This window comes from Pelophylax lessonae (assembly GCF_965119305.1).
Source record: "Pelophylax lessonae genome assembly, chromosome: 5".
Taxonomy (NCBI): Eukaryota; Metazoa; Chordata; class Amphibia; order Anura; family Ranidae; genus Pelophylax; species Pelophylax lessonae.
Window position 1 is genome coordinate 163,904,507 of NC_138772.1, and position 15,070 is coordinate 163,919,576.

Here is a 15,070-nt window from a genome sequence, read left to right on the forward strand (position 1 = left end):
AGAGTACAGCCAAATGGGCTTTAGTTATGGCCCCTAATCCTGTATGATCAGGGGCCACAACAGGGGTGGGTTGGTGTATGTCAGGAGATTTTGAAGCCAGCCATCCTGCACTTTCCTAATTGGATTGCAATAGTAGGTTTGTAAGGAGGAGTTATTAAAATTCGTCTCACATAATTTATTATCCATACATAAATCCATAGGGTGTTGACAAACCAAGTTATTTTGAATAAAAAAAATGAAAAAGTACTTGCCATGTATTAAAAAAAAATAAAATGGCTACTTCCTGCATAGGCTAGATCACATTTTGTTTCTGGCTACCAATCATTACTGCAGACTTTTAAAGCAGTTTTATTATATAGTTAAGACTCAAAAGGCCTGTGCCCTCAAATACATTAATAATTCCAAACTACACACAAAAGGGTTTAATAAAATGTGAAACAAGAGGATTGTTTTTATCTTAATAAAGCTATATGAAAGTTATAATGCTTTTTGGTCAATTTTATTTTAGATGTTTGGATTTAAATACTTTCTGCCTTGATGATCACTTTTTCATTGCTTGTATAATTTTTTTTTTTACAAATAAATATTTAATACAGCGTGCTTCCTACTTTTTCTGCAGAGGATAGAAGTCTCTTAGGATGGGTTCACATTATTGCGATGCCAGACATCGCAGGTTGATTTGCACTGCATTGCTGTGTACATCACATGCAATGTCTGTGCGATGTAAATTCAGCCATACAAGTTTGTATGGCTGAAATCGCATTGCATTCGGACCAAAATGGTGCAGGACCCTTTTTTGGGGCATCCACTGGAATTGGATCACATGGGTGTTCAGATCCATGGGATCGGATTCCCGTCTGATATCACCGTTCACATTGTGTTCTGCGAACTGATTAGGGGGTGTCATTAACTTTACATTGACACCCGCAGCGGTTGGCAGAGATCAGTGTGAACTTGTCTGCGAGTCAGATCTGATGTGGGAACTCTCACAGGAATTGCTGTGGTTCTCACATCGCATCAGTGTGAACCCAGTCTTAAAGATGCCGTGCAACTGTGTATAAGCTATAGATAGAGTTGGGGTAGCTCCTCTGACTAAGCTGTATGTAGTTTATTGTAAACATCCTTGAACAGCAGAAACCCAAAACTACAGTCTGTCCACAATGTTGTAGTAAAGCTGTAAAGTTCTGCCTTGACTGCACCACCTGCTGGCTGCATGTGGTAAATAGTGTGTGCGTGTGTGTATGTATATATGTGTGTGTATATATATGTATATATGTGTGTGTATATGTATATATATATATATATATATATATATATATATATATATATATATATATATAATCTGACCAAAAAGAGAGCAATAGTACTGAATATATAGTTTAGTGTAAAACATTATATATTCTTTTTCAGAATACATGTTAAACATTATTCGTTTATATTTTGCATATATGCTTTTGGAACAATAAATGATTCCCTTTGGATGAATTAAAATGAAAAATAACATCCTGTATGTATGTTTTGGCTTTACTGTCGGTGCTTCATGTTCTTATACAATCTCCTTTTATTTTAGGTGAAATCCGTAAAAACGGGCTCAGTCTTTTGGACGATATGCTGCTGTTTGTCTTATTTTTACATGGTAAGTTCATGCCAGAAAACAGTTTTTCTGTGGGCATTCACCAATGCCCCAATGTCAGCATCAGTCTTCTGTGATCTGAGATATTTAAAGTGGCAGTATGCAAAATGGTTAGAGCTTTGTGATGGAGCATGTCTAGAATGTTGGTCAGGGCTGTCTATCACCATTGGCATTTATAGCATACTTAGAGTTTTTCAGGTTTGACCCAGCCTCAAATGGGTTTTTAAAGGCAGCACAAAAAAAAAGCAGTTTTGAGTTGCATTAGGCTCTGAGATACACAGCAGTACTGAACTGTGGCCATGGACAGCGGAGGACAGTCTGACAGGCAGGCATGATCCAAACTAGGGATCGACCGATTATAGACAAGGCTGATATATCGAGGGCCAATATTGACTTTTGCCGATATATCTGTATCGGCCCCGGAACTGGCCGACATTGCCGATATTCCAAATATTGCTCATTTGAGGGTAAAATGTCACATAGCACAATTCCGTTTACAAATGTTATTGAATATGCCACTCACATATGTACAAATTAAAGATATAAGCAATGAAGTGATGTCATGACATCACTTCCAGGTACTGACACCAGAGTCAAAAAAAAATGACAGCATTCAAAACAGCCAAACTTGGCGTTTTGAATGCTTTTAAGTGCAGAGGAGGGGTTTGGGGTCTTTTAGACCCCCAGATCCCTCCACAGGAGTACCTGTCAAGTGATAAAAAAAAAAATTAAATGTACGAAAATATCGGCCGATACCAATATGCAGTGGCCAAAATATAGGTTTCGGCAACGAAAAACTGATATCGGTCGATCACTAATCCAAACCCTTTGGGGCATCTCCACTCGCTTTCATATCTGAGGTTATATTCAAATTTCTTTACCATAACACAGGCTGGTGCATTTTGAATGTCACACTAAAGGACCTGGCAATCATGCCTCAACATGTGCGTTTCAGTGCACCACCATAAGAACCTGGATTTTGACGTAAATAAATAAGCTGCCTTACTGCAAGGCACATTAATGCACTGCAAAGCATCAAACCTTAAGCGAAGTATGAGGTTTCCAAAAAAAAAATAAGTGATACTAACCTAGGTCCCCTGACATGTCTGCACTGAGAAATGAGTGATCAGACACCGCTGATCACTCAGTTCCCCTCTGCTCTAAGCAGAGAGTGGTGATGGTTGTTCACCAGCTCTCTGCTTCTGCTCCTCCAGCGCTCACTGGAGCTTTGGGCTGTGGCGGGTGAGGGAGCTGCTGGCTCAGTCTCAAGGTGGCTCTCAGAGGCTGAGCCAGCTGCCAGCCCAGGCATCTGGGTGATTCCAGACTGTAAAGTTCGGATCGATCCTGTGCCTGGGCCAGCTGAGAGTAGCCCTCTGTCAGCTAAAAACTGGTCACAGGAGTGCAGATTGAACTGCTCTCCTGCGATCTATAGGACGACTAAAAATGTTTTGGCCATACTTCTCCTTTTAACATGATATTCATACCCCCATTTATGACTCTGTTGTAATGCCACACCCCTTAGAAGAAAATTGTACAAAAAATTATTAAAGCATTTGTTACCCCAAAAAAAATAAAGATCATGTTCCTTTAAGCATGTTATACAGCACGGTGCTTGTGCTGTCATTTGCCCCCCCTGTAAAACACCTTAAAAACCTGGCTGATCCTGCCTGGTTCTGCCCCCCCCCCCCCCCCCCTGTAAACTGACCACGGTGTATCTTGGCTGCTGAGCCTTGACATCATGGTCCTGTTATATGCCTCCATCGTCCACAGCTCTCCTGTCCTCTGTCTCCCTCTGTCCTCTTTCCCCACCCCCCTCCCCTCTCTGCTTTCTGCATCAGGTGCCTGCCCCCTCCCCTCCTGCTGCTGAAATATCTTTTAATATCTTATATAATCCTCTTTTTTTCCTAATGATAGGTGCTCCTTTCATTTTTTTTTTTTTTTTAATGCCTCCCTCTCCTCCTCCCCCTTCCTCCCCTTCTCCTCCCCCTTCCTCCCCTTCTCCTCCCCCTTCCTCCCCTTCTCCTCCCCCTTCCTCCCCTTCTCCCCCTTCCTCCCCTTCTCCTCCCCCTTCCTCCCCCTTCCTCCCCTTCTCCTCCCCCTTTCTCCCCCTTTCTCCCCCTTTCTCCCCCTTTCTCCCCCTTCCTCCCCCTTCCTCCCCCTTCCTCCCCCTTCCTCCCCCTTCCTCCCCCTTTCTCCCCCTTTCTCCCCCTTTCTCCCCCTTTCTCCCCCTTTCTCCCCCTTTCTCCCCCTTTCTCCCCCTTTCTCCCCCTTTCTCCCCTTCCTCCCCCTTTCTCCCCTTCCTCCCCCTTCCTCCTCCTCCTCCCCCCCCCCCAACTGATGTCAGCGGGGGAATCTCATCCCTGCCAGCTGCGGCTCTCAGACAGGGAGAGAAGAGAGGCAGGTGGTCACGTGAGCACCGATCAGCGCTTTGAAAACTGGTACAAACTGTATTTTTTTTTTTTCTTAACTCACGAGAACCTAGCATAATGAGACAAAGGATTATATAGTTAGCAGAGTGGGTTAACAACCACTTTAAACCCACAAGTGCTTTTTTTACCACGACTATTCCTTTAGACTAGCTTTTAGATTTTACACATATAGCAATTTAGAAATTGGATAAATGGTTTAGCACCGGGAATTTTTTTACTGAAAAATGAAAAGTGCATTTTATATACAAATATAAAGATCAGACCAAAATGAGGGACAAATAAGGACAGAGGGAATTTGTTCCAAATCGGGGACAGTTGGGAGCTATGCATGTTTCCCAAAAACTTTTCATTCTCATTCTGTAATTGGTATGTGGCACTGTGGAATTGTATACCACCTGATGGCTTCTTGTGCTCATTTTCTAATCGTTTATAAATTCAGAATTCATGGCTAGGTGTATTTAGCCTGCAGTTGACCGGCTTCAAGGAAGTTCTGCACTCTCATAGACTTGTAAAGGAATGCATAAGCCACTCAAAGAAAACACAAGTCCATGGACACAAGCCCTTAAGGGTGATTACACCATTCTGTAGATTTCAGTTTTCTACTTCTCAACTGTTTTCCTTCATAGGCAAGGTAAAGCGATTGAGTCATAATGTAACTGCAATTTTATTGTCTGATTTTCTTTGCTTGCTCTCTTTTAGGTGTCTGCCTGGGGTGGCTATGTGTTTATTATCAATCTTATTCCACTTCATGTGTTTGTGTTGCTTTTGATGCAGCGTTACAGCAAGAGAGTCTACATAGGTAAGCAGCTACAAGTGCAAAGATTTGCCACATAGTTATTTCCCTTGCAAAAAGTTCCCACTTGAACCTGAATAGCAGAAATGTTCTTTCTGTCCATTACCTTTACAAAATGCCATTGTTGGTACGTGTTTTGTTGCAGTCAGCAAGATAAAAAAAGATTTATATTACTGTTCTGTGCTGCAGTGCATCAACGATTCAATCCACAGTGACTCTACACCAGGGGTCCTCAAACTTTTTAAACAGGCGCCAGTTCACGGTCCCTCAGACACTGTTGGGGGCCGGACTATAGTTTTGAAAAAAAATATGAACAAATTCCAATGCGCATATTTTATTTGTAGTGCACAAAAAAATAATACAATATTCATTGTTTTATATATAGATGACCCCAGCGTGGCCCCTTTCAGTGCCAGAGTGACCCCAGCGTGGCCCCTTTCAGTGCCAGGGTGACCCCAGCGTGGCCCCTTTCAGTGCCAGGGTGACCCCAGCGTGGCCCCTTTCAGTGCCAGGGTGACCCCAGCGTGGCCCCTTTCAGTGCCAGGGTGACCCCAGCGTGGCCCCTTTCAGTGCCAGGGTGACCCCAGCGTGGCCCCTTTCAGTGCCAGGGTGACCCCAGCGTGGCCCCTTTCAGTGCCAGAGTGACCCCAGCGTGGCCCCTTTCAGTGCCAGAGTGACCCCAGCGTGGCCCCTTTCAGTGCCAGAGTGACCCCAGCGTGGCCCCTTTCAGTGCCAGAGTGACTAGTGCACTTACCTGCAGTGGCGGGCGGCTTCTCCTCGGTCCCTCGCGTCTCATCGAGTCCTCCCGCCTCCTCCTCGGCCAATGGCATGGGTTCGCCTTTTGGCCAATCTGATTGGCCAGGAGGAGGATCCATGTGACAATAGCGAATTTTCATTCGCTATTGTCACACAAATGGGTGGGCTAAGGCGCAGTGCTCTGCGCACTGGGTCCCACCCTTTTCTGAAGCATATTACAGCTTCAGTGAGTGACCTACAGTTTCTCCTATGCCGATGCCGGCGGGCTGGGTTCAGGACCCTGGCGGACCGTAGTTTGAGGACCCCTGCTCTACACCATGTCTGTAGCTGTGACTCTGTCAGGTCTTTATATATACCAACCGTGTCAGTCAATGCTTGACCCACGTGACAGTTATCCGTATAACAGACGCTGTGTTATGTAGCAGTAGAGCTGCACGAATAAGTGTTACAAAAATTGCGATGTTAATTCACACACACCACACCCCCTCGATTCTTACAGAGCTGTTCTCTGCTCACTCACAACTGTAAAAAAAAAACACCTCTGCCAAATATTATCAACATTTTTAAGTGCCGGTTCCCATTATTGCGGCTGCGGCGATCGCATGTAATTCGGAGCGCACTGCTCCTTCATTACATGCGATCTCATGTGCGGATGCAAATTCAGCCATACACTTTGTATGGCTGAATTCGCACTGTATCCGCACCAAACACGCACAGGACCCTTTTTTTTCAGCCGCATCAGGATCGGATCGCACAGTGGTTTACACTTGTGCGATCCGATCCTGTGCGTACTATCAGATCGCACTGCGATATGCGATCAACCTGGGGGTGTCGTTAACATTTAATTGACACCCCCAGCGTATCGCATATGGCAGTGTGAACTGCCAGATGTGTGGATGCGATGCGGGAACAGGCTGCGAATTCGCTGCGAGTGCCGGTTCACACTGGGGCGACCTGGTCGCCTCACAGGTCGCCTCCCATAGGGAAGCTGCGGACCCGTTCTAATAGGAGCGACACAAGTCGCTCCGACCTAGAAAAAGGGTCCGGAGCTTCTTTGGGGCGACCGCCATAGACTTCAAGGTTATGAAGTCCGTGGCGGCCGCTCCGAGGTCGCGGCGCGCTGCTCGCACCGCGATCTCGGAGGTCGCCCCTGCAAGTAGCGTCGCGGTAATGTGAACCGGCGCTAAGTGTGAACCGAGCCTAAGGCTGCTAGATAACTATAAACACAATGTTTTACAATGTATCATTTAGTTCTTTTAGATCAAAGGAATGAACTTCTGTCTAAGTGAGGGCAGTTTAACGTCTTAAAGACTAAGGCCCCTTTCACACGGGTCCGTTCCACTCAGCGGGGTGGTCGATCCGCTGATCCCAGCTGAGCAGGCGGATGACAGCTCTGTCTCTGCTCTGTGTGCGAAGATGGAGCTGTAAGATCCCCGCTGTCCTCTATGGAGGAATCTGATGAGAGTGGACCGCCTGGCCGTTCTCCTCCGATCCGCTAGACGAATGGAAAACAGGGTTTCCATCCGTCCAGGTTTCACTTGGATAGCAGCGGGTGTCAACGGACATGTCTCCGCTGCCCAATAGGGATGCATGGAGCATCCGATCAGGTCCGCCAAAAAAACTGACAGGCGGATCGGATCACCTGTGTGAAAGGGGCTTTAGCCTTTTTTTGGCACTTGTTGCTCACAAGCTAAAATCATTTAATGTCGCTAAAATGTCGACGTTGCAATCTTTTATGTCACACTGTATTTGCGCAGAAGTCTTTCAAACGTAGTTTTTTTGGGGAAAATTTAAAATTAAAAAAATTAAAAATTAAAAAAACAAAACCATAAAGTTAGCTCAATTTTTTTTTGTATAATGTAAAAGATGTTACGCCATGAATCGTGATCTTTATTCTAAGGAGAAAAAAAAATCGTGATTCTCATTTTATCCAGAATTGTGCAGCTCTATGTAGCAATGTGCCCCTATTCTCCTCATGTGTGCCGGTACTGTCTTGGTGTGGGGCCTTAGCTGCTGGAATACCTGTCCTCCTACACCTTGGGACCAGCCCACTTGTCCACCTCATTTCTGTTGTTTAAAAAAAGACCAGCTCCTGTTCATGTAAAATGATTCTGATGTAAATTGATTTTAAAGTAATACTAAAGGTAAAATTTGCTATGGGGGCACTCATACCTGCTCATTGCTAAGCCCGGTGTGTCCATAGGTAACAGAGTGTGGCTCAGCCCCGCTCCCTCCTCGCTGGCTGTGATTGACAGCAGTTGGAGGCAACAGCTCCCACTGCTGTATCTGAGCCATTGAGGGAGAGAGACGCTAGTCTCATGCACATCGCTGGATCTAGATTGGGCTTGGGTAAGTATAAGGGGGGTGCTGGGGGGGGAGCTGCACACTAAAGGTTTTTTTTTTCCCCAAGTAAAAAAAGCCTTCAGCCTTTTAGAGCTACTTTAAAATACATCTTGCACCTTTTGCAAGCTCGTTATTCAAAATTCCCTTCCAAAAAGGGCACACCTAGCTTCTAGGAGCTCTAGACTCTTGCGTGAAAATGAAAAGTGAGACTTACCACTAAACACCCACTCACCTGTCCCAGGTGCCAGCGGTGTACTCATCCTAGCTGTTTTCTCCCTGTGTCCCCCCCTCACTGGCATCTTTACTATGGACACCCGGCTGTGACAGCTTGCGGCTTTACAGCTGGGTGCCCACTGTACATGTATGAGCAGCCCTGCACTCTGTGGCTGGTCCCGCAGTCTTCTGGGACCTGTCATGCATTCCTTAGGACTTCAGGAGGGAGGGGGGAAGGAGAGCTTCCACTTATGATCCCCTAGGTCAGTGATGGCAAACTTTGGCACCCCAGATGTTTTGGAACTACATTCCCCATGATGCTCAACTACACTGCAGAGTGCATGAGCATAAAGCTAAATGTAGTTCCAAAACATCTGGGGTGCCAAGGGTCACCATTGCTGCCCTAGGTGATCAGAGCGGAGTGGAAGCAGATACCTGTCAAAATCGTGTACCGCTCCCCCTTTCCCCGACAGCTCTATTTCACAAGCAGGAGCAGGGGAGGAGGCCTTAAAGTTGAACTTCCCCTTTTAGGTGGAGCTCCGCTCCAATACCTTTTCTGAATAAATAGACCTAACCTAGCCTGAAATCTTTCTATGGTTGAGAGCCAAATTAACGTGCTGGCAAATACCTGTTCTGTCTGACTAAATCAAATTATTACTAGCATTATGAATGTCATTCTGTACCCTTGCGTTTCTTTAATGCCAAGTAAGGGTGCAATGAATGGAGATTTTGGTTAAGAAAACTGCCGGATGCACTTGGCTGAAAACCGAAAAATGATCGTTTTTTAAAAAATATTTATTTTTATATATAATTGTATTTGACTTTTTAATATTTAAATGAATATGAATTTATCATTGGCAGTTATTGCCACCTTTAGTGCAAGAGCACATGACGAAAAATGAATTGTTTTAAATATTTGTCTTCACACTAGTCTGCAGTGCTTCCATTGTGTCGTTAAAAATCTTGCTTGCTGCATTTTTGGTCAGTTTAAAAAAAAAATGCACCTCCCCTTTGAAATGCATAGAAAACGCATTAACGCACCCATGTTACATTTTTGATGCGGTTTTGAGTCACATGACCCATGAAAAACACCATAACTGAGTTTTTGGTGCCATTATCGGCACCTTTTTCTCTTTTTGGCCGAATGCCGATAACATTTTTTGCTGATATGTTGCCAGTGGTTTAGACATTAATGGCTGTGTGTTGAGTTATTTTGAGGGGCAGCAAATGTACACTGTTATACACGCTGTACGCTCACTACTTTACATTGTAGCAAAGTGTCATTTCTTCAGTGTTGTCACATGAAAAGATATAATAAAATATTTACAAAAATGTGAGGGGTGTACACACTTTTGTGGCTAAAGTTGCCTTTTCAACACTATGGGGTGATTTTAGGTTGTTTGCACAATGGAAAAGGTAACAAATGTGAGTTTGGTAGAATTTGAATTCTTTAAAATGTAGATATTAAGATACAGCGATTAAAACAGGGGCAGCCATTTTACCAGCAATGTGCAGTTATGGTATTGGGTGTTCACTTTTGCTGAAATTACAGGAACTTTGACGGCCTAGCATTTCATTGCTTTCTAAATGTGGAACTTTCACATTTCATCATATTGTGGTATTAGGTTCTTTAGAAATGGTTGCTTCTTGTCAGCTGTAGATTGGAGAGCTATTGGTATTGTGTTAGGGGAAATAAGGCCTCTATATGGCAAGTTTAGAATTCTGTTCATCTCCTGCCCCGTTTTCTCTATTTAAACAGTGGGCCACATTGACATAGCTGACCTTTGGGATTAAACCCTTTTACAAATGTGATTGTCTGATATTTTTTTTTTAACAGTTCCATAGCCTTCTCTGAAAAAATTCTGTGATTGTAAAAGTAAAAATGACTATAGAAATACATCATCATGTTTGCGGCTTTCTGCTTGCACACTTGGCTGCTCATGCAGGTTTGCTATATATTTTTTTAGCTGTGGTTTTTGAAAATGTAAATGATTCAGAAATGCGTTTTTAGAAAATTTCAGCAAGTGACATTTCTGCTCGATTCTGATCTTCACATGGTGCTTCCTGTGTTTAGTGGTAGAATCGACATGGTGGTGTCGCTCCTCTCTAGCACAAAAGGGATGCTGTATAAATGGACATGTACTGTTCTGAACCAGTAGATATTTAGAACATGATCATACCTCTGCAACGTTGTATAAGTCTTTTTGTTGTTCAACTGGGACACAACATGTATGGAGGCAAGGCTTGTTTTGGGTAAAAGGGCTACCAGTTCATGTTTCTCTTAGGATTGTCTCAAAGAGAGCAAATGAGGGCTTATGATCATAGTTAAGGCGCTAGTATACTCTGCTTTGCAGTAGGATAAAAAGCCTTCTGTGTGCAGCAGCCTCTTCAGCGACCCCTAATACTTGCCTGAGCCCCACCTCTGTCCAGCGATGTCCCTCTGCCGTCCAGGACTCTCCTTCCTGCTGTCAATCAAAGTCAGTTATGCAGGAGAGAGATGGGGTTGGGTCGAAGGGAAGCTCCATATCTGAATGGACACACTGAGCTGCAGCTCAGCTTGGGTGCCCCCACAGCAAGCTGCTTCCTGTGGGGGCACTCAACAGGAGGGAGAGTCTAGGAGCAGGGAAGAGGGACCCGAGAAGAGGAAGATCCAGGCTGCTCTGTGCAAAACCACTTCACAGGGCAGGTAAGTATACCAATATTTGTTAAAAAAAAAGACTTTGCAATCACTTTAACCTGGTGTATGAATTGCATTAAGCCCCTGTTCACATTTTAAGTTTCCGGCTGGTTTCCCTACATCTGAATACATGCAACATGCCATTCTTTGACATTGTCCATATTCACACTTGTATGTTCTGCCACCCTAAGCTCTATACACTACGCTCAAAAAATAGAGGAGCTTTTTTGAGTGTACTGGCAGTCCCTTGCTAGGACTCCGGGCACACCCTAGAATGCATTAGGGTAAAAAAAAACCTTGAGTCTTTGGAGCCACTTTAAAAAATATGTAAACCCGAATGCGTTGTTTTTAGCATTGCGCCAATAACTGTATCTGTGCCACTACTAGCATTTGCATGAGTACTTGAGCAAATACTCCAAAACTAAAACCTATACCTTTTAGACTCTCTCCGCATATGTGCGATTTTGTTTAGCGGTTCAGGTGCAATTCCAATGTGAATTGTAGTGTATGAGATTAGAAATTGCACCTAAACCAGGCTGAAATCGCACAGAACTTTTTTTTTCTAATCGCACTGCTGTCAGGGACACACATGTGAACAAACTGTAAAAACTTGTGAAAACTTAAGTGAAACTGATTTCTCTGCAAGTGAAATCTGTGGCTTTCCCATGGGTTTCCATGCTTGTATGGTGTGAATGAGCCCTGAAAAAACATGACACTAAAAATAGGTACTGGAAAGTGGTATCAGCGAGTGCTTGAGAATAATTATCGGTACTCGATTTAAAAAAAAAAAAAAAAAACTGGTACCTAGCTCTTTTACAAGGTAATCATATGCAATCCCTTTCAGCCTGATACACATGTATAAAAAACATAAACACCCCAAAAATTCTTTTAAAGTTACTAGGTGTATGCTGTGCTCATGTGCGAATGTTATGGTTACATTTGATCAGCACAGGGCCAATCGGCACTGTCCAGTCAAGGGTCTTAAAGTCTGATAGGACAATCGTGGGAGAAATGAAAACTCCTCCTACAAACTACCAGCACTCGCTGATACAGGTCACAAGATTGCTCTAATTGCTATATACAGCTGATGAGAAAAGGTATTTAGCAGTTTATATTTTCTATAATAATTGCATTTCCATGTTCTGTGTACTTTAGGAGACCAGATATAGTGAATGCAGGGTCTGAGTTTAATAACACTTTAATGTTGTATTGTTGAAATTTCCCCAAGGCTTAGTGATACTAAAGTTTTTTGTGTGCTTTTTTTTTATTTTTCTGTACGTCTTGTTTTGTAAAGAGGTCATCTATACCTGTTCTGTGTAATATTATTTAACAGAAGGTTCGTTTCGTTCCAGTCCTCTCTCCGCTGTACACATTCCCGGGGTGGAAAATTGGCAGGCAGGTTACCTCAGTCGACAGGCTTTGGACCAAGGGGAGTGGTCCATTCATCTGGAGGTGTTTCATCAGCTGTGTTTCTGGAAAGGTGCAGAGGTTTGTGACTCGGTCACGGGATCCTCTGGTAGATGCCACAGATGCACTAGTGGCCCTGTGGGGGTCAGTATTATCTGATCTACGCCTTCCCTCCTTTTCAAGCTTCTTCCCCGACTCCTACGCAGGATCGAGGCCGAAGCGATTGCAGTCATCCTAGTGGCTCTGGACTGGCCTCGCTGGACCTGGTACGCCGTTCTAGTGCGGCTGGTCCCCGATGTTCCTTGGAAGCTTCCTCTCGGGTAGGATCTGCTGTCCCATGGACTGATCTTCCATCCTGCTTTGACAGCTTTGCTGTTGAATGCCAAGTGCTATAAAGGATAGATGTTTGATGATTCCTACGTTGTTGAAAGCTAGGAAATCTACCTCTAGAAAAATCTACCATCCTACGTTGAAGACATACATTGCGTGGTGTCAGTCCCTTGGAGGTTCATCCTTGCTCCTTCTCGTGGTTCATCCTTGCTCCTTCTCGTGGTTCGTACCTTAACCTTACTTCAACGGGGGGTTGAACAGAATTTGGCCTTGAGTACCATCAAGAGCCAGGTCTCGGCCTTGGTGGTCTTTTTACAGCAACCTTTGACCACTCCCTGGTGCGTACCTTTCTTCAGGGTGTCTGACATTTGGATCCTCCAGCGCGTGCTCTGTTGCCGCCTTGGGATCTTAATTTGGTGCTTTTAGCTCTACAGAAGCCTCCCTCTGAAAATATTTGGGAAATTCCCCTTGCTTATGGTGTCCCAGAAGGTGGCTTTTTTAGTGGCTATCACTTCTGCGCGCAGGGTGTCGGAACTGGCGGTGTTATCCTGTCGCTTCTTATTCATAAGAATAAGGTGGTACTTCACCCGTCCGTCATTCCTTCCTAAGGTGATCTCTAAATTTAATTTGAATGAAGACATTGTGTTGCCTTCTCTGTTTTCCAGGCCTAAACATCCAAAGGAAATTGCCTTGCATGCCTTGGATGTGGTCTGGGCAATTCAGGTGTACCTGGCAGCTACGGAGTCTTTCAGGAAGTCAGAGTCTTTGTGCTCACGGATGGACCTTGCAAAGGGTTGTCTGCTTCCTCTACGACCATTTACAGATGGATCAGACAGACGGTGGTTCAGGTCTATTCCATCAGGGGTCAGGTTTCTCCTTTCCCTGTCAAGGCGCACTCTACCTACCGCACTTGGTGCCTCCTGGGCTTTCCATCATCAGTCATCAGTGACATAGGTTTGCAAGGCAGCCATCTGGTTGTCGGTGCACACTTTTCCAAAGTTTTATAAAGTGGATGTGTTGGCATCGGCGGATGCTTCCTTCGGCCGCAAGGTTTTGCAGGCTGCTGTTAAGAGGACCTGATCCTCTTTGAGGATGTATTGTTTTTTTCAGGTGGGCTCCAGTTGTTTGGATTGAGTCCCTGTCGCCTGGTTGGCTACTCTTTATCCTTGGGAATTTTTTCCTGTTTCCCATCCCTCATGTTTGACACTGCTTTGGGACTTCCCAATGGTCAAGAATGACAGGAGCTGTGTCCGTCTATGAACGAAAGCAAAAATGGGTTTTTGACTTACCGTAAAATCTATTTCTCCACCCTTCTAAAAAGTTATAATTCTTCTCACACTGCTTGTAACAAAACTGAGTGGCTAAAGCAGAGATAGGGAGTATACCCCCTGGGACTGCCCATGTGTGTAGCCAGACTTTTTTTTTTTTCTGCCTAGTGTCTTTTTTTTTTTTTTTTTTTTTTGATCACTTTTATTTCTATTACAAGGAATGTAAACATCCCTTGTAATAGAAGTAAGCAGGACAGGTCCTCTTTAATGTGAGATCTGGTGTCAAAAACATCTACACCTAAAAGCAAAAAGAAAAGGGGCCTTTTGGGAGGAAGCGACGTATGACGTAGCTCTGGTCCTCCAAGGTCATAGAGTATAGTGGGGGCCATCTTGCCCTCACTTGACTTCCTGCCTGGGACATGGAGGGACCAGATCAGTTTCCCTGCTACTGATGGCTCCTATAAGGGGGGAAAACTACCAGGAGCAGGGGGGTTGGGGCACCTCTCCTGCCACCCATAAGTTATCCCGTGGCGAATCCGCCGCTGGGACTACTTTTATGTGATAGAGGACCACATGCCCTGTAAGAAAATACGGGGGGTTGTGGCAGCTATATCTGCTGCTATAACAGCGGTATTTAACGTCAAAGTATCGACGTAAAACTGCGGCGGGCGGTCCGGAAGTGGTTAATCTGGTTCTAATATCACTGTTTTACTAACCTGACAGCTTATTTTTCTAAATGGTAAACCTTCATTTTATTTGCAAATATTAAAGATATCAACTACCAGCAAGAATAAGTCCTTATATTTTAAGAGCACCTGTCATTTCAGATCCATCATGGCAGAGCCTGCTAGCATGCATCCACTCACCTGCTGCCACCACGTCCCTCAACTTGTGTCACGGGCGCATCACCAGCCATCCCATTAAAGTGAATGGGACTGCCGGTGTGTCAACATCGGGTCAGAATAGGAGCCACCGTGGGACAGAGATGACAGTTGCTCTTGAAACTTTGATTTAAATCAAGCCTTTTTACTAGTGATTTAAATCCAATCCACCATGTTGGTGGGAGCCTTTACCTCTGTGCGGAAGCAGTGGTCACATTAGATGTCCAACCCCCCCCACACACACACACACTAAAGACCTATAGCTGTTCAGTCAGCAAGGCTCCTACTCCCCATTAAAACGATAAATGCTGCCCCACAGAGACCAGCTCTGCAGAATGCT

General features: G+C 44.5%; 1 protein-coding gene across 1 annotated transcript in view; it reads left to right on the forward strand.

Annotated features, from left to right (window-relative positions):
* The window catches only part of STT3B (STT3 oligosaccharyltransferase complex catalytic subunit B), a 268,786-nt gene that overhangs the window by 145,952 nt on the left and 107,764 nt on the right, over positions 1-15,070 (forward strand). Inside the window, exons 4-5 of the mRNA XM_082258272.1 lie at positions 1,571-1,636; positions 4,762-4,861. Coding sequence (XP_082114398.1) covers positions 1,571-1,636; positions 4,762-4,861 — 166 coding nt within the window. The remainder of the gene's footprint in view (positions 1-1,570; positions 1,637-4,761; positions 4,862-15,070) is intronic.